Source organism: Talpa occidentalis, unplaced genomic scaffold (genome assembly GCF_014898055.3).
Source record: "Talpa occidentalis isolate TD23 unplaced genomic scaffold, MPIMG_talOcc4v2.1 talOcc4.12, whole genome shotgun sequence".
Classification (NCBI taxonomy): domain Eukaryota; kingdom Metazoa; phylum Chordata; class Mammalia; order Eulipotyphla; family Talpidae; genus Talpa; species Talpa occidentalis.
In genome coordinates this window covers 24,284,831-24,304,816 of record NW_023601212.1, presented here as the reverse complement: position 1 = coordinate 24,304,816, position 19,986 = coordinate 24,284,831, and the positions used below count along the sequence as shown (strand labels likewise).

General features: G+C 49.1%; 1 protein-coding gene across 4 annotated transcripts in view; it reads right to left on the bottom strand.

The window, feature by feature from the left end:
- Positions 1–1,053: 1,053 nt before the first annotated feature.
- The window catches only part of PKNOX2 (PBX/knotted 1 homeobox 2), a 266,982-nt gene continuing 248,049 nt past the window's right edge, over positions 1,054–19,986 (bottom strand). For all 4 annotated transcript variants that reach the window (XM_054693179.1, XM_054693181.1, XM_054693183.1 and 1 more), the window contains 3 exons: positions 5,223–5,299; positions 4,156–4,334; positions 1,054–3,209 (listed from right to left, as the gene is read on the bottom strand). In XM_054693179.1, the coding sequence (XP_054549154.1) occupies positions 2,983–3,209; positions 4,156–4,334; positions 5,223–5,299 (483 nt within the window). In that variant the 3' untranslated portion in view covers positions 1,054–2,982. The remainder of the gene's footprint in view (positions 3,210–4,155; positions 4,335–5,222; positions 5,300–19,986) is intronic.

The following is a 19,986-nucleotide window of genomic DNA, read 5'->3' as shown; positions in this document are numbered from 1 at the left end:
TTCTCCTCCGAACACAATCACCTACATCTCAAATGATTTAGGAGCCCCCTTGTAGTTGGCAGCATGGTCAAAAAGATGGCAGAACTTGATAGAAGAACTTAGAAAGGGGTAGAAGAGGTCGGGACAGGCTACTCAGGAATTTCTTAGACTAGCACTCCCTGAAGTGTGTTTTGTGGCATACTCGTATAAGTGATTAGATAGTTCTTGAAAAAGAGAAGACAAATAAACTTGGGGAGCAGTTGAAACAGGTTTCTTTCCTGCAGGACTTCTCAGTGACTTTACTCATGTGTCTTATGGAACTCCACTGGCAAAATATAACAGGTAGTTCATTCTATACTACTTTGGCTATGGAATTTTATTTATTTATTTATTTATTTAGGATAGCATATTTTTCAGTTGCATGTTCCTTGTAAAATACTGCTTTGGGAGACTGGCGTCTTCTTGGCTGGCTCTGGGAGGTGAGGTTCTTAGTGCAGATCTTGAGACTTTCTCTGAGACCTGGAGGGGCCATCTCTTCTGTGGGTGCAGGGCTCTCCAGGTGTAAGGGCAGTGAGGGAGAGGTGGCCCAGGAGACTGCCTGTGTAACCACAAGTCAAGATTACCTCTCTTTCCCTCTTCCTGGGTCTTTTCACCTGAGGAACAAGGTGAGGGTGTGCATGTGAGGGCTGTGGGAGGGTGGCACCAGCTGTGATGAGGAAAACCTTTGGAGCCTAGGCTGGAGATGGGAAAAGCAAAGACCTTTGAGGATGGTGGAGCGTGGTGGAAGCCAGGGAACCACATTCAGAGTGGCGCTGCTATGGCGGAAAATAGTCAGCAGAGGGCAGTACAGAGCTTCTTCAAGTCTAATCTCTTTGTCTTAAAGCGAGACACAAATGTGGCAAGCGGTCGCCTACTCTCCAGACAGGTAAACTGAGGTCACCCAGAAAGTCCTCATACTGGTCTCCTTCCTCGGGCAGTCATTAAGGGGCATAACTGAAGCCTCCACGTTTTCTCTGATTCCCTATCCCACCACCCACGAACCACAGAAAAAGAGAATCGTGCACCAGGATTACTGTAGGTAATAAGATTTACTGAAAACTCGGCCACATTCAGTACTGGTTTGGTGGATACATCAGAAGGAGGTTGCATAACATTACGCAGGTGGAGGGACTAGGAGGAGGAGATGTGGGCACGTGTGTGCAAGTGTGTCTGGGCTAGGAGGGTGTCTGTTCACGGTGGTGAGTGTGTGTGTGTGTGTGTGCACGCGCGAAGAAGAAGAACCAGAAAGGAAATGTGTCTTGTCCCACTGCATGTTGCAAAAGTCTCACGCCAAAAAAGCTAGACTTTCCTCTACGTATGGCATCAAAAGGGAGTAAAAAATGATTGGATCACCCAGATTATAAATAAGGTTATTTGTTTCTCAAAAATCCCTATTAAAACATTAAATATCAGCTCTTTTGAGGGAGAAATACATTCATTTCGGGGAGACCTCAGAAAGCCACCATCCTTGTGCTCCACCCCAACCAGATGGGGGAGGGGAAGCCCCAGAGGGCCCCGAGGGCCCCCTCAAGGTGAGCCAGGTAGCCACTCACATCCTGCCATTGAAGGAGATGGCCAATGTACAATTTACAAATGAAACTGCAAGTCCATTAAATTAAATCCAATGGAAAACACACGTGTGAGCAGTCCTGTCCTTCACAGCCGTGGGGGCGGGAGAAAATGGAAGGAGGCGGCCAGGGTGGGAGGGTGTGTGTCAGGGCAGATGTGGAAAGCCTCCTCCTCTCGGTGCCCCATCCTCTGGCGCGCCTCGGTGCGCAGGACCACAGGGGGCAGGTGGGGCGGGGCACCGCGTGACTCCTGGGTGCCCATTCTCTGGACCCGCCCCCACTTTTGGGAAATCAACGGGAAGAGGGATGTAGCACCGTTTCCAACCCCTGGCTTCCCACTGGGCTGGCTGCTTCTTTCCAACGTTACTTCTGCCTTCTCTGAAGGATAGAATGGAGAAGAGAGGATGGAGGCTGATGGAGCCAGCCCAGGAACAGAGGAACGGCCTTGGGGGACCTGAGGGATGGGCAGATTCCAAGCTCACCTGGCTCCACCCTCTCCGATGGTCGAGGGAGGGTTGGACCTTCCGAGGAGCTCCACCCCGGGCTGGAACATCTGGGTTAAGACACCATTGTCCTGCTGTTACAGGAGGTGAGTTCTGTGGCCATCTAGGGACAGCTGCAGTCCCCAAAGTCACCGTGGTGTGGCTGCCAGCCCAGGTTCTGCGGTCTCCTTGAGACTTGGAGCCAACCCTCTTACCATCCTACAATGTGAGTCCACCAGCTTACAATTTGTTTCCAGGGGAGAGAGAGAGGAGGCGACTCTGGTGGCTCCCATCCCTCTCCCCCAAGTCCATAGTTGCCTGTTCCCAGAGCCAGGGCCTTGGAGGAGTGAACCGGAACCCAGGTCCCACCCTGATCTGCAAGCTGTGATGCCTCAGTCCCTCCGCCTTGGCCACCAGTTAGGCTTTGGGCTACTTCCTGCCCTTGAATGTCTCTCAAAGGAGCTGAGAACTTTCTGGGGGATGGACTCCAGACCCCCCATGTCACTCCCTTTCCTCCTAACTGTCCCCTGGCAAAAGCTCACTGTGAGCAGCACCGATCCGCCTCACAGTGCAGGGCTTGCGCACAGCTCAAGTCCTCCAGTGGGGGGGGCCCATGGGTGCCGTCTGTCCTCAGGGGCTTGGTGAGTCCAAACCTCACTCCTGCCTTTCTGTGCAGGTCGCTTGACCAGCCCCACCAGAGTCGTCTGCAGTTCTGGGGAAGAGGGGCGGGTGCTCGCTGAAGCTTGGTGGTTGGGAAGGAGCAGGTGTCTCCTCTGGATTTCTTCAAGCTACTGATCCGCGGAAGCTAGGGCCCAACGTTCTTAGTGTTGCCTGCCCACGTCCCCTTCCCCACCACCCTGAAGCCCCCTGACCACGCGCCTCTTCTCGGTGATCAGCGCCATCTGGGCTGCCGGCTACTCCAGGGAGTCACTGTGTTCCAAGCCCAGGTCGCTGACATTCGTCGTCTGCAACTCATCGGCCTCCTCCTCCAGTTCTTCTTCCTCCTCCTCTTCCATTTCATCCTCATCCTCCTCTTCTGTCCCGTCCAACGAGTCATCGTGTGCGGCCATCATGGCCTGCTGCATGGCCATGGTGGCGTTGTCTGAGGACAGGGACTGCAGGTTGTCCAGGTTGATGGAACCTACATGAGAGAGGAAGGCAAGGGTCAGGTCCTGGAGCCTCCGTGCTGGACTCAGTTGAATAGACTGACTTGTGGGGGAGCGGTGAGCTCCGAGGCTGGACAACGCTTCCCCATCCATTCACTGCTAACCCCCACCCCGACCCATCCCAAACAGCAGCCCCCCAGTTTCTATTTCCTGAGAATTTTTGACATGAAATGTTGACCTTCTAAGAGCTCTCTAAGGTCAGCATTACTATCCCCACGCTAAAGGTGAGGATGCTGAGTCTCACACAGTCTCAAGGTGACCCATGATGGAGTTGAGATTTTCTCCTCGGTTGCTCTAGCTCAAATTCTGTTTATTTCCCCTGTATCTCCAAAGAGGCATGCCCGTCATACAGGAACCTGGTCTCAACCACAGAGATGCACGGATACATGAAGGTTGTACCACGCATGCACACCTCCACTCCACTTCCCACACAGAGCTATCTTCACGCGCCAAGCTATAAAATGTCTGGCTCATTGAATTATTCATTGTGCACCAGGCGACCGGCAATTAGAAAAGTGTATATGGAGGGTGTGATGGAGAAGCTGGGGAAACAAAGCTCTTCCTGGCCTCCGTTCACAAGCCAGCTGCCTGCCTGGGTATTTATAGATGGCCCGGCTCTGGGGAGCTGCGCAGGCACCGATGGGTGCTAAGGAACTGAGGATGGGTGTGGGAGTGTGGAGGGGGTTCTGCTTGAGCAGTTCTCCACTCAGATGACCATGACTCCCACTCGTGAGGTTCCACTTGGTTTGTTAAAATAGATACCGAGCAACCCTTCTTTTGGGCTTTGCACACATCCTTCCATGGAGATCAGGTAGGGTGACTATTGGGAAGCAAGTGTCTGTGCCCCTTGAAGCCCAGGATCCCAAAGGAGGCCCAGGAGGTCCCCACCAGCCCCCAGGGTGGAGTACACACAGTTCTCACCATCAGGGTTTGTCCCTGGGGCACCGCCCTGTTGCTGCAGCACCCCAGCGGCAATGGAGTTGGGCCAGAATCTTTGGGTGGGCCGGTGCTGTGACTTGATCTTCTTGGCTTTAGGGGCAGGGTCTGGGTTGCTGGCATCAAGCATGGGCTGCAGAATGCGCCTCCGGGCATTGATGAACCTGCCCAGGGGTGAAGGTGGAGGTCTGGTTAGTCACCCCCTGGGGGCAAGTGGATGCATGCATGTGGGGGTGGGGTGGGATTGGAGGGGTGTATGGAGAGGGCAGTGCTGCTCCCAGACTCTCTGCGCTGAGCCATCACAGAGCAGACAGTTCTGACCTAGGTGTGAAAGGTCAGCAAGGAGAGGAGCCCTGGACTCTGAAGAGCTCAGGGAATCACAAGGGGGCTTGGTGACCCCAAGGTTTCATGGGATGAATGTGTGAGTGGAGTCAGAAACCTCAGCTCCAGACATGTCAGGGTTGAACACAGAAAGGAAGAGCCTTAGTCAAGGGTATTGACCTCTGAATTTTCTCCAGAGGGCTGTGAGCTTGGAGCGGGGGCCCTGAGTCCTGGGTCCACTCCCACCCCGCCATACCTGACTGAGCCATCTGTGATAGTCCAGCCAGATACAGCGAAGGGGAAAATGAGATCCCTGTGGGGTCGCAGTGGCTCACTGTTTCTCCCCTTCCCACTCCCAGATTTGCGGAATGTTTCAGTTCATTTACGTGGATGGTGGGGGGTGGACCAGTTGACCACTGGCGACTTCTCCACTCCTTGGGTGCAGGTGTTCCTGCATCTCTGCAGTGTCAGCAGGTGAGGCTGGGCTTTCTAGTCAGAAACTCCCAGTATTGTTCCTGCCACAATTTCCCAGCAGAGGGCGCTGAGAAGCTGCAGATGAAGTTCTAGGCGCCTTTGTAGAGTCTTGCTTTTGGCTTCTAACCCAAAGGGGAGGGCCTGTGTGGTAGCTGGGCTGAGATTGGGGCAGGGCTGGGCATTCCAGTCTCTTATCTCTCTCTGCTGAGCACGTGACCCCTGGGTCGAGGGCCTATAGGTAGGTGATGCTCACTCACCAGTTATTTACTTGCAGGAGGGTGAGGTTTGTCTGGGCTGCGATCTGCCTCTTCTCATCCTCCGTGGGGTAGGGGTGCTGGAATGAGAGATGAAGGGCTAATAAGGGGATGGTATATGGTGGTCTAGAGACTCCTAGAGACCATGTCCATGTCTCAGGCACTCTCCTGGGCCAGCAGACTCAGGGGTGGAAACTCAAAATGACCAAGTGTAATGTCTGTTCCCCAAGATCAGTGGGCCTAGGCTTGGAGGGAAGCTCGTCCATGCCTATGGCTCCACATTCAGGGCCATCCAGCCCTCAGTGCAGCCCCCCTGATGGCAGACCAAGGTGGTTTCCCATGAGTCAGCAGTTTATTACTGTAGCTTCCCAGAGGCTTTCACAGCCTTCTCACGGCCCTTATTGTCACCCCCAGTGGGCAGGGCAGGCATTGTTAGTGTTTGGATTTACATTGGCACCAAAAGCTCTAGAATGCCAGAAAGTGGTACTGTAAATAGGGTAGATGAATCAATCCAGGTTAAATTAACCACTTCTGAATATGTACTGTGTGCCCAGATTTATGCTAGACCTCCCAGGAGTGAGAAGATCAATATAATGATAACTACTACTTGTATAGGACTTTATAACCTGTAAAGTATTTTCAAGCACTTAATTTGATTTAATAAGGCATATCACTGAAACTTTGTAGGGCACACAGATTAGGGATTGTTATTATTCACCCGACAGATGAAGAAACCAGTGTCCCCCAGATGAGTTTGGAACCCATCTTTCCATTACTTCATGATGCTGCTTGATAAGACAGAGTGGTCTCTTAGGGTGAGTGAGGAAGAACTAGTGTTCGGGGACTGCTGGATCCCCTCACTCTTCAGTCCATGGATTGAGACACGCTGGTCTCTCTTTATTAGGCTGCACTTCCTGAGGGCCAAGACAGTGTCTTATTAATTTGCCTTATTAATAAATCTCCAGTGCAAACTAATACATGTGCAAACTATATATAGACAACTGCTGGGTGCAGGGAGGTAGAAACCAAGTGGGTGGTGCTGTGGCTGGGTTGTGGACATCATACAAGCTTGGGAGGAAGAAATGGGTATCAGCCAGAGTGCAGAGAAAGCTGAACAGGTCACAAAAGAATGGGGGAGTCTGGGTTGGCAGTGAGAAGGGGTCCCGCTGGGTCCCCCTGGGTGGTGAGCCACATGACAAGTGGTCTATGCATCTTTCCCAGGCTCCTCACACAGCACCTGGCAGACATGTGGTAACGGTGTGATGTGTGTCTGTGCCTTGCCTCGGAAGCTAGAAGGGAGACTTGGGGGACACTTAGGGAAGAGAGCCAAGCCATCCAGCCTCTTCAGGCCAGGATCATTCTTCATGAGTGAGATGGTATTAGAAAGCAGTTCTTGGCTTTCTAAAATCCCAAAGTTTGGGTCTCACATTCTGAGCTCAGGTCTGACACTTAACCCTACCTCACAGAGTCATCTAATGATGAAATGAAATTAGAGGTGTAAAGTGCTCAATAAGAGGCTGCTCTTCATACACTTATTACTGGAGGGTGACGGCAAGGAGCTTAAAGCCCTCTAAGGAATGACTTCGAGATCAACAGCCTTGGTAGCTCCCTCGTTATCAATGACAAAGGAAAGCAAGTTCTTCAGTGGCCTCTGCATGCCCTGACTGAAGCAATTAGGATCAGGTGTTGTTTTCATACACACCTCCGACCCTGAAGGCCAGGCCAGGGCTGCTGGGACTCTCCAGTCCTACGATATTAAGATTCTAACAAGAAGAAGGCACATCAGTGTCACAGGAGCCAACTTCATCCTGATTGGGAAGCAGCAGCAGGAGGCTGGGGAGACAGCATGCAGCCCCCGGGGCAGAGAAGCAGGGACACTGTCTTCTGACCCTTTCTGGGAATGGGGTGCCTCAGCCCTGCTCCCCCACTCTGGGGAGTGTCAGTCTCCCCATCATGACCAGGAGACCAGCAGACCCCATCCATGGCCAGAAAGTCTGAGAAGACGGCAAAAATCTGGCAACGTTTTGGCCTTCCAGGCCCCATGAGCTCCCTTCATGCCCCTTTCCCTCATTCCCTCCACGGGAATGCTTTCTCCTACTTTTCCGCCAAATGTATTTCTGAACTTCTGAGAAGACCTTCACAGTCTAAATCCTCTGTGAGGCCCTTCCCAGCTCCCTGAGGAAAATTTAGTCATCCATGCACCTGAATACCTGAATAATATGGTAATAAGTGTCTCCCTGCTCTACAGATGTGCCCGATTTACGGTGGCTTCACTCGAGGTTTTTTCTATTTTATGATGGTTTGAAAGTGACAGGCACTGAGTAGAAAACATACTCTGAATTTTGATCTTTTTTCCCCCTACCTAGCACTATTCAGCGTGACGCCCTCCTGTGATGCTGGGCAGTGGCTCCCAGCCGGCCACTCCAGCAAGGGGATAAACAACTGACGCCCCACAGTGTTTTGTGGCCAGCATTTTCAACTTGTGATATTTTCCATCATGTGATGGGTTCATGGGGATGTAACCCCAGGGGAAGTGAGGAAGGATCTGAGGTGACTGCTGCTCCCAGGTGGGGACAGTCTTGTTACACATGGGGTCTCTGGCATCCCACACCTGTAACAGGCAGCGTGGGGTTCAAGGCTGTTGTGTGTATAGCAGAGAAGGAGCTAGTTGACTTGTTCCCCAAGCACAGCAAGGTGGGGAAGCCACCAGCTTGTGAGAGATACCTCAGCTGAGAGAGAGAGAGAGAGAAACCCACTCCCCCCAAAGGGTAGCGCTTCTGTGCATGCTGAGCACCAGTTGGGTGTGGGAGGAGGGTGGGCTTTGTATTCAGGTGGGTCAGATGCAAATCTTTCCACTACTAAAGGCCCTCAGGGAAGGAAATCTTTCAGCCTCCCTGGAAGGAGATTGTTTGCTGTTTCTAAAGAGGCCGTGGGCCTCCCTGGTGGTACAAGGGGTTAATAAGCAGCACTATGAAGCTAGCCATAGCCACTGCAGCACAAGTTTGATCTCCAGCCAAGGAAGTGACCCATGGCACAGCAGACCTCTCCTGTCTTGTCTTTGCTCCCCTCAGCAGTGTATTTCAGTCAATCTGCCACTTCTGTTCCCCACTCTGTCTCTGATGAATACTTTAATCTGTGACCGCACCTCTGGCCTGTACCCCAGCTCTTGTATGCATAAATAAATAAATTAAAAAAAAAAAAAAAAGAGGCCATGGGTGTGGGCCTCTATTCTCAGTGAGCTCACACAGGCTAACATGCCTCCATTTAAGGGGGAGGGATAAGAGACAGAGTCACCCAAAGTGGCAGGCGGTCTCTTTGGAGAAGGATATAAGCCTTGAATCCTCCCCCTGTCAAGTCCCACTGCCCAACTTTCCTGGGACCAGTGTCCTGGGAGTCACGTGGTGGAGGCCCAAGGGGTGAGTAGCAGCACTTGGCCTGGCTTTGGGGACAGGTGTGTGGGCCAGAACATTCCTGGCACCATGTCTAAGAGCACATAGGAGTAGTCCAGCGTGCCCACGCCTCAGACCAGATGATTCCTGAGGACAGAGTCAAAATAGTCCTGGCCCAGGCTTAGACCTTGATTTGGTCAGTGCTACTTTTAGCACACCGAAAGGCTGGGGGCCAAGGACAGGAAGAGGAGCCACACGAGCTCGTGGGGAGCCACCAGATTAGGGCTTCTCTCTGGTCACTGTGTGGACTCCGGAGTTGGGAGAGAAGCTCGCTGGGAGTGGACAGTTCTTCCTGGAAGAAGAGGTGCAGAGGCACCAGAAAAGCCAAGACCCTTCTCTGGGCCATCTGTGTCTCCCAGGATGGGGTGTGCTTCCCTGTGGTAGAGAGCATGGGCAGTGCAGTGCCCATCAACCAGCTGTGCGACCTTGGCAATTTGTTATTTCCAGTCTTCCAGCCTTATTTTCCTCATCTTAAAATGGAAATAACAAAGTAGTGTCTGCCTGGGAGATGCCGCAATGGTTTCCTGAGATGGTGCAGGTAGAGCAGGCAGGCCCTTGACTCCCTCTGGACAAGGTAGTGGAGCCTCTCAGCACCCGAATAGCCCAAGTCTCCAGGAGGGAACCAGTTTCTTATACAGTAGGTGTCGCACAAAGCTAGTTGAAGTGCCCCTGAAATCTGATCTAAACTCTTTCCCACATTTGTGTGGTCCCGTAAATCAAGTCTCATCTGGGCTCAGTAGAGGTTGAAGGCATCTCTTGGTTGGGTTGTGCCCAGGCTCTCGGGCCTGAAGGGAGCTTAACCAGGGCTGGGTCATAGGACCCTGGGCATATCTTTCACTCAAAGACAAAAATTGTCCCTGCACCTCCTAGTCCTTGCAGATAACCACGAGGCTGGCCAGGCCCCCAAAGGGCACAATACACAGGATGCAGCAGCCTGCTGGGGGCAGTGGACTGTGCTGCGGGCAGAGCCAGGGCCCGGAGTCAGCGTTCCTTTCCCATTTCCCTGCTGTAGCCAGCATTGAAGGGCTCGGCTCCACCCTCTGTCCCTTCCCACTCCTGCCCAAGTGTGGGCATGTAGCCTGCTGCTGGCCACGGCTCTGTGGGTGCTGCCTTGCTCTGGGGAGGGAGGTGTCATGGAGGGAGGATGGTGAGGGACCATGAAACATCTATGGCAGGATGCACCCTGTGCTAAAATGAAGAAAGAAAAGAAAAAGGGGCCTCCCCGGTGGCGCAGCGGTTGAGCGCTGGGCTGCGAAGCTACCCTGCAGCCTCTGCAGCACCGGTTCGATCCCTGGCCACCGGTGAGGATCCCACGTGGCGTGCAGACCTCTCCTGCTGCACCCGCTGCTCCCCTCAGCAGTGTATTTCATCAGTCTGCCTGTTCTGTCCCCCGCTCTGGCTCTGGTGAATTCTCTCACCCTCCCGTGCTTCTGACTGTACCCAGTGCTTGTATATATATATATATATATATATATATATATATAAAAAGAAAAGAAAAGAAAAAGACTCAAGAATGGAGAGAAGCATGTGAGCTGTCCAGGGCATTTCTCTGTGGTCTTGCCCTTGCTCTGACCCGCTTTTCTTTTATTTCCTCTCTTTTTTTACTCCCCTGATTTCTTGCAATTGTGCACACAGAAAAAGACAAAGAGCTAGAATATATAGCTTCATGCATTATCAAACCCTGGGTGACCACCACTCAGGCCCCCAAATAGGATACTACTACCAGCACCCCAGAAGCCCCCAATCTGTCCCCTTCCAATCACTACCCACAAGGATATCCTCCCAAAATATAACCTGATTTTTATGGTTATTACTTCCTTGCTTTTTAAAAATGATTTTGCTATCTATGTTACATCCTGGAAGATTATGGTGTAGTTTTTTCTGGAATTTGAACCTTCTCTCAATAGAGCCCTGTGGCATGCAGTGATTCATGCCACAGCACAATTGTGAGGGTCATCGATGGTTGTTCTATCTAACGGTATTCTTCATTTTCATTGCTATCTAGTTTTCCATTATAAAATCTACTGTCTCCCGCTCTTCAGCCCCCTACAATCTCAAAACGAACCCCCTGCCTCCTTAACCTGCTCCCAACCCCCTAAGCCCATTCAGAGCTCTGAGTGCCCCACCCTGGATTCTGCCATGGTGAGAGGATCTATTTAGTTACCTGTCAACCCGTAAGGCAGGCTGCATGGTTTTGAGAAAAGGGACATCCCACCTTTCCTTTCACCCCCATCTCATCAGTGCTGAGGAAAATGCCCGACTGGGGTGACTGTCCAGTGTCTCTGTGAATGAATGAACTCAGGAACCCAAGGGGGTCACTGGTGTGTGTCCCCATTCCCTTTGTGTGTATCTGTGGGTGTGAAGCTGAGGGGTTAGCAGTGACTTAGACTCCCCAGGAATTCTACTGGGTCAGTACATGCCTTAGTTATTAATAGTGCTGTTCCTGCAATTGACTGCTTCATGCATATTTGTGGGGAATGGGGAGGAGAAGGCTACTTAAGATTCTTCCCGGCACACGGGCCAACTCCCCAGAGGGGTCTCAGAGGGGAGACGTAGGTGGGGACATGGAGTCCGGAGCCAGCTGCCTGACTTTGAATCCTGGTTATCACCCCATTGGTTACTCAATTTCAGTTTCCTCTTCTGTCAAATGGGACAAATAATTCTAGGTTATAATACGGATGAAATGAGTCACTATTTGGAAGGTGTTTAGAACAGTGCTTGCTACAGTTTACGAGGCTTTGATAAATAAATAACAAGTAAAACAGACCTGCCCTTTGGTGCGTGGGGCTCCCCCTCTGCAAAAGCCACAGGCTTCCTGGAAGATGACACAGGTCTGCTGTTCCGGTGACAAAGGTATAGACGTGCCCCTCTTTGCAGACGGCCTCCTCTTCCAGCCACTGGGGCAGCTCCAGCCCTACGCACACCTTTTCTTCTAACCTGGATCTCTGGCTTCTAGGGGGAGGCTGAGAGGTTGCGCACCTTCCCTGGCTAAGTTCAGGTGATATCTTTGAAAGCCATAGGCTTCTGTGAAGTATTAATTCAAGGGTCTCCCACAACCCTTCTCTTCTCAACTCAGATCCATCCAACCCTGCAGTTTACCAGCCTACGGTCAACAAGGCTCAGCGTGGATGGAGGCCCCGGTCTCTCCCCCTTCCCTGAGGCCTCCCACACTGCTGAGGGGGCCAGTGTGGTGTGGCTCTGGGGTTACAGCTGCCCTGGCACACCTTGGACCTCTCTACCCTGCCTGCCAGTTGGAGGGCAGCTTCTGGGGAGTCTGATCTCTCTACATGCCTACAGTCAAGGGTGGGTGGGCGAAAACACTCATGTCACAGGAAGGAACCTGGGACCTGATGTCTCTGTGGCACAGAGGATTCTTACTGAGAGCCCGTTTGGCATGACTACCAGTCTCCTGGTGTGCAAAGCTCTGCAGGTGCACATCCTGAGCAACAGGGGAGACATCAAGACCAGGACCAGGAGCACATACTTCCCTGGGCTCCAGGGGTGGCGGGGTTGGGTGGGAGAGAGAAGTGGATTTCATGCTCACACAAGTAAGAGGAAAGGTCTGTCTTTAGTCAACAAGAATCACGGGCCAGACAGGGGCGTGGATGATCAGCTAGGAGCTGTCCCTTATCTAAACACGCCTTCTTCTCTTCCTACCCAATCCTAAATGTCAGCTTTCCTTCCAGGTCTGGCCCAAATTCCAGTTACTCCTCCAAACCCTAGTCACTCACACTCAATATTGCACCGAGCCCTGGGGTCCACAAGGCCAGCCTCTCCCCTGGGCTTAGAAGCCTTTGGACTTCCAGCAGTGCATCCCAAGGAAGTTGCAGGTGTGCAGAGACAGTGCTGTTCACAGTCCCAGGGGTGGCCTGGCAAGGTCGGGGGCAGAGGATCCCTATACAAGCAGCTTAGTTTTGCTATCATTTCCTACATGTAGGGAGGCTGCCCTTTGCTCTGATGGTTGAACTCGGTCTCCCTCCTACTCATGCAGCCAGAGAACACCTCTGAGGTCACACAGCACTGCCAAAACAGCAGTTTCCACCACTTCTCAGTGGCTACATTTTGGCTAAGTGTATAGAATACTCTGCAGAAGTACCTGCCATGTTTTATTAATAAGGTCTCAAGGCACCTCAGGTAGGCATTATTCCCATTTTGCATATGTCAAAAATGAGCTGAGAGGGTAAAAACACTGGCCCAGTGATTGAGGTAGTAAAGTAGGAGGGAATTCACAACCCCTGGACCTTTAAATACATCTACCTCCTCTCTGCACTGCATTTATCAGGCACCGTGTTCTTTAACCTTATTGATTATCTTCACCATAGGTAGGATTACTTATCCACTTTACTAAGAGGAAGTTAATATCAGAGAAGTTCATTGACCTGTTCAAGCTGATATTGCAAGTAAAATATGGAGCTGAACTCAATCACAGTTCTGTCTGCCTCTCAGGTCCTCGTTCCTTATACTACACCGCACTGCCCTAAAGGAGCACATCACATTTTACAGGCTCCAATGTCCCCATGGCCTACTCCATCCATCATATGACGTGTTTTCTGTTAGAATCACATGGACAGAGGTTGCCGCATCCATGCTGCCCTTCTCTGGACACAACTTGTCAGGGGATCTTTGGATATCAGATGTCCATTCTGGATGCATAATTCTGGTATGTGTGGCCAGCACAGATGGTCAAATGCCTCTCACCTACATTGATTCCTCCATTCTTGAAGCCCTGGAGCATGTGGGTGTGTGTGTTTGTGTGTGTGTGTGTTGTGTGTGTAACAGAATTTCATTACATCATGGGCTGGCTGCTCATGATTATGTATATAATCCACTCCCCAAATTAAGTGATCAGACCTTAAGTGTGGAAATGATGTTTCATATCTAAAACTTAGGTGTTAGTAGACAAATATGCTCCTTGGAACTTGGATCACATTTTCACATAGAAACAAGTTGTTTTAAAAACAGGTAGCGTCAGGCCTCCCTGGTGGCGCTGGCAGTTGAGTGCAGTGCTGTGAAGCTGTCCACAGCCTCTGCAGTGTGGGTTCGATCCTGGCTGGCCAGGGAGATTCCCACATGGTGTGGCAGATCTCTCCTGTCTCGCCCCCTGCTCCCCTCAGCAGTGTATTTCACTCAGTCTGGTGAATCCTCTCACCCTCCCGCACATCTGGCCTATACCCAGGTTCTAGTATACATGAATAAATAAATCTTTAAAAAAACCCCAAAAAAATAGGTAGTGTCCCAGGCTAGTCCCAAAGGCTAATTTCAATGAAAGATTTATGTTCTGGTGGAAAGGGTCCCACTGGATGGAGGAAGAACAAATAAGAGATTTCCTCTACTTCTAAGGGATAGAACTCAACTCTTGTAAACCGTGATATTGGCCATCACAGACTTCGTCTCTTGTCCCTCTTTTGTGCCTGCTGACACTTCCTAGTCCCTCTTCTCTCAAGCCCAGGTCCCTTATATAATATCCCTCAGTCGGGATTCTGGATATGAGCTGCTATCCTCTGGGACTTCAGGGTCAAGTCTCCTAACACTATGTTCTCAATGATGCAGATAAAGCTTTCATCAGGTTGTCAGAAGGCTCAATGGTGTAAAAGAGGTGAAGAATAATTGCCAGAAGTCTTTCTTCTGACACTCCATACTGGCTGGCTGTCTCAAAATGCTGTGTTAAAAATGTTGTCATCTTTATCTTCCATCAATAGTAAACACTGGCACTCCTCCCATGAAGCTGAACTTAGCTAGATGGGAGCAGAAAAGTCAGCTTTGGAATTTATACTAAGCTGTGAATGAATGATGCCACTCCTTCCTTAGGCATCTGCTTTTGACAGGGATTGGATAATTGTAAATGGATTTCTGAAAAGTAGAGTTTCAGAGAATGTGACAAAGTTAAAGGAAAAAGTAAGTAGCAGAGAAGAAATTCTAGGACAAAAATGGTTCAGTCTCTCTAAATTTTTTTTTTCTTTTCAAGATTTCTTATTTTCCTTGAGGGAATTCTGTAAAAATGTCAAGATTTCTCTCAGCACTTTCCAAGGTGGGGCAGTTTACAGGAACTCCCAGAATGAGACTGGAGGCACTTGTAGCCATAACTGTATCTCTGTCAGGACCAAGTACTTTCTTATCCAACATCTTACTCTATCTTCACAACAGTGCTATGAGATGGACATCGTGAGTTCCATTTTACAGCAGAGCAAACTGAGGTCTATTGAGATCAAGTAACTCAGACCAGATTCCCTCACTAGTAGTGGGACTGTGAAACCCAAATCCAGATCCTGCCACCAGTTATAGTGTCCTGTCCACAGACCACACTTTGTGTTTGTAAAAGATATCACCCTTCCTATGGCAGCTGCTCAGAGGGATCCCTTAAGTGGGTCTGTGACAGGGACTGATATATAATTCCTATGGGGCTTAATACAATGCCAGCACAGGTGACATGGCATGCAAAGAATATGGAGTGAGTGATGGTGATGCCAAGGGTCTGTGGCAAGTGACTGGGCTCCACCCGCCCCCCATCCTCCATGACCTGGAGCCCCTGTGCTGTCCCCATGTTTGCAGCAGCCTGTGGCACCCAGTGGGGATGAGCCCAGCACATGAGCCTCTAGGGCTACAGATGAGGATAGCTGGGATCTGACAAAGAGTCTTTAATAGAACGACAGGCTCCAAATCATGTGTCATTAGCACAACAGCATTACTCAGAAGCCAAAAAGTGGAAACCACCCAAGTATCCATCAGCTGATAAATGGATAAAACAAAATGGGATCTAGCCATACAATGGAACATTGTTCATCCATAAAAAGGAGTGAGGTACTGACACATATTAGAATATGGATGAAGCTCAGGGAAATGCAAATCAAAACCACAATGATACCATCTCACACCAATGAGAATGGCCCATATCAGAAAGAACAGAAACAACAAATGTTGGCAAGGATGTTGAGGAAAAGGAACACTTGTATACTGTTGCTGGGAATGTGGACTGGTCCAGTGCATATGGAGAGCTCTGTGGAGGTTCCTCAAAACACTAAAAAAGGATCTACAATATGACTTAGCAATTCCACTCCTAGGCATCTACCCAAAGGATGCAAAAACACTAATTTGAAAGGAAACCTGCTCTCCTATGTTTATGGCAGCACTGTTGACAATAGCTAAGATATGAATACAACCTAAATGCCCCAAAACAGATGACTGGATCAAGAAGATGTGGTATGTACACATGATGGAATATTACTCAGCAATCAAAAGAGATAAACATGCCATTTGTGGCAACATGGATGGAGCTGGAGAGATTATTTTAAATGAAGTGAGCCAGAAGGAGAAAGCTAATTACCAGGTAATTTCACTTATTGTGGAGAATAAAGACACCAAACAAAGGATCAAACAAACAAACTTTAAAACTGACCCAGACTTTGAAGCTGATCATGGATCTGAGGCATGGGGGATGGAATAGTCGGAGGAGGAAAAGCGTGTGGGGAGGAGGGAGCGTTTGGACTCTGGGGAAGGACTTTGGGTGCTTTGGTGGTGGGAAAACTATGGTGACTCCATCTGAGGGGAGAAATCCTACATTATGAAAAAACAGACAGGGATGTAACATAATGGTAAGTTATTAATTTAAAAAAGGAAAGAAAATGTATAGAAAAAAAAAAGAATATAGGTGAAACCTGAGAACATTCTGCTAAATGAAAGAAGCTGGTCACAAAAGATCACCTATTCAGTGACTCCACCCCTGCAGAATATCTAAATAGGCAAATGCATAGAGACAGAAAGTAGATTACAAGTTTCTGAGGGGTAGGTATGTGATGGCTAATGGGTACAGGGTTTCTATCTTGGGAGACAAAAATATTCTGGAGTTTGATAGTGTTGAAGATTGCATAATTTGTAAATCTACTAAAAACCTCTGAATGATGCAGTTTTAAATCATGAATTTATGATGAATTGTATTTCCATTTAAAATACTGCCAAATCAAACAGAAAAGGTCTCTGGTGCCTTTTGAGCCCTCAGCTTCTGTGATTACAATGGAGACTGAGCCAAGTTCCTCAACTCTTGTGGCCTCATGCAACTGGGGCGTACTGGGGTGCACCGGGGTGGCAGTGAACAGGGTACAATGTGACCTTGGCTGACTGCCACGCCAGACTTGTGGATGTGATGGACAGAGAAGGGAGAGGTAGGAAGAGGCAGTAAGGCACACCACTGAGCATATAAAATCCTATCACTCTCCCCGCTGAGAATCGGGGCTCCCCTTGGCTTTAGCTAGATTTGTATGGGAGCCAAACATGGAGGCATACATCTCTAGGGGCCATGCAGAACTGGTTCAAATCTCATGGGATCTTGGGGAAAGTGTCACCTCTGCTGAAACTCATTTTGTTAGTGGTGAAGTGAGGATAACACTAGCTGCTACCTCCTCGGCCAGTTGGGTGGATTAAATGAGACCATGCGTGAAGATGCTTAGCACACATCTGACACATGCCAGTGATGACGGCATGGCTGCTCTGATGGGTGACTGGGCCTGCTGGGGCTTGGTTTCCTTTCTGGGATCTCGGCACACAAAGAATATTCTGAAAAGCTGCTCCTGTGCTTGGGTGGCAGCACAGAACAGTCACATTTTAGGATGGAAATGAGCAGAATCCCCTGGCAGGTCCAGGGAGGCTGGGATCTGGGCAGAAGGAGGGGCAGGCTTGGGGAGGAGGAGCTGCGGCTCTCCTTCCATTCTCCATGGAGTGGACCTTTTGCTGGGGTTTCCTACCCGGTCAGGGTTTACTATGGAATGATTGCTTCTAGCAGGAGTTTAGCTTCTTGCAACCAAAATGCAATAGCAAGAAAATATCACCACATTCTTCAGGGACACAGAAGCAAGCAACTAATGGATGAAACCACCCCAATTTCACTTGCAGCCTAACAGCAAAATGGCTCTGGGATTTAACCTCCACATCAAGAGTATTCTATTATCTGAATACATTTCTGTAGCTGCTAATGCCACAGAACACCGGAAATGACATGAAGCCACAGCCACAGGACAAAAGCAAACAAAGAATACCAACTTCTGCCCAAGGGCAAGAAGACAACAGAAACAGCTAGTTATTTACCATAGAAGTTTTTGTAACCCATCTCTATTAACCAAGTTTGCAGATTCTTCTGTAAACCATTAGCACTACTGTTTACACTGGCCTGGATGTGGTCAGTAAAGTTGTAGAATGTTCATTGGCCTATGTATCTTTTTAGAAGGAAGTCAGTCTGGTTGTATCCATACTGGCTTATACCAGATATACATGTTATTGCAATTATGTAGCTTAATTAGCTATTCTATAAACCAATGAAATACCAGAGTAAAAACAAAGAGTTATTATTTTCTAAGAAAATTAAATGGAAAGGTTTGGAGAGATGGATGACTCAAATTTGCTTAAAATGCTGAACAGTTAGAATCAGGTGAAGCAAACTTGTAAGAGACTGGAATTCGTGATAAAAATCTAGAAAAATCCTGAAGTCAGATTACTTCCTAGACATCGAAGTTATTTTCCCATTTTAAATAAAGATGGAATTTGTAGATGTTAAATGAAAGAGAGTTTTGTGCAAATAAAATGATGAACTTTAACCAGAAAAAGACCTTGACCCGACATTAAAAGCTCAGCAAATACATACATGTGTATATCTTCTGCATGAAAATAAAACGTTTTAATGGTTGTTTCTTTCTTCAACCAACTTTCAAAGTTAACCAACCAAGAAATTATTTGTCCCCACTGTACTGGATATGAGAACACATACTATTTAATGAGATCTGCTCCTTTTCATACCTTTCCTTCCTGTCTTTCTGAAAATTGAATAGCTACCCTATTTCCAATTTGATACAAAGTTATATTTCCCAAGAATTGCAGTCTCAGAGTTGTTCCTCAAAGCAACCAAGAGGGACTTAGAGCTGTCAAATATGTTTGGGGAGGGCCTCCCCGGTGGCGCAGCGGTTGAGCGCTGGGTTGCGAAGCTGCCCGCGGCCTCTGCGGCGCCGGTTCGATCCCCAGCTGCTTCCCGGCCACCGGCGGAGGATCCCACATGGCGCGCAGACCTCTCCTGTCGCCCGCTGCTCCCCTCAGCGGTGTACTTCAGTCCTTCTGCCTGCTCTGCTCCCCGCTCTGGCTCTGGTGAATTCTCTCACCCTCCCGCGCTTCTGACTGTACCCAGTGCATGTATAAACAAAACAAACAAACAAACAAAATAAATAAATAAAACATGCCTCTATAAAAAAAAAAATAAAAAAAAGATTTAAAAAAAAAAAAATATGTTTGGGGAAAACAGTCAAACCCTGTCTTCTCTTGGGAACTCACAATGCCTCTTAGTACACTATGAATAAAGAAATAAGCTAAACTTGGCATAACCCAGAACTCTTGGATGGGTATATCATCCGTAACATCCTATAAAAAGCACACAGGGCCCACAGAAAAGGTATAATGTTTGATTCCTATTCCTGAGTAATTTACAGCTGAGTCAGAGCTGTAGACATGTGGCTTTGACACACACATATACCCAGAACAGGTAAGTCACATAATCAGTAAGTCTCCTCTAGGGTTAGTATCCTCTTAGGGTTAAGTGACAGCAAAATCAGTAGGTGTTATAGATCAGAACAACAGGTCAGTCACCCACCTCTAATCAGTTTTCACAACTGTTGGGCCAAAGCTTCAAATACTTGTTCTTGGTCCACTGTTCTAGAAAGTTCAGAGAACTCACGTTTCTCAAGTGCAACCATGTGTGGGCACGATTCTTTGTATGTTACCTCATTTACTTTTTATAGCCATGGAAAATGGGTGTCATCTTTTTTCAAAGAAATAGAATCAGAGTGATGGCAGAGCTAATGGGAGGGCCTCCATCCATACCCCTGTCTACCTGTCTTTTTTCTACCGTGCCCAGGTGCCAAGAGCCTTCATCGTTCTTTCCTGAGCTGTTGGGTGGGCATGTGTGTGCCCACCTGTGTCTGGGTGGCCAGGCTGAGCCATCACACAGCCCTGCAGAGGACAGCAATGTTGCACTGTGTCCCTAAGTCTGAACTTGTCCCCATCTGTTTCCTTTCCTCTTCCAGAAGTTCTGGATTCTGACTTTGTAGGCTCAGGGGCCACTGTCCTGTCTCCTCTTGGGCGCTGTGAGAAAGCCATTAACTGGAGAACTTTGCCAGCATCACATGCTTTATTAACAGTCCCCATATTGAGTGCATTCTGAGCTGGAGAGGGCTGGGGGAGGGTGTGGCAGAAAGTCTAACTCATGTCCTTCAGCAAGTCCTCTCCATCATTCCAGGTCCCTTTTGAGTGGCCTTTCTGGATCCCTCCTTGACCTTCATCTCTGTGCT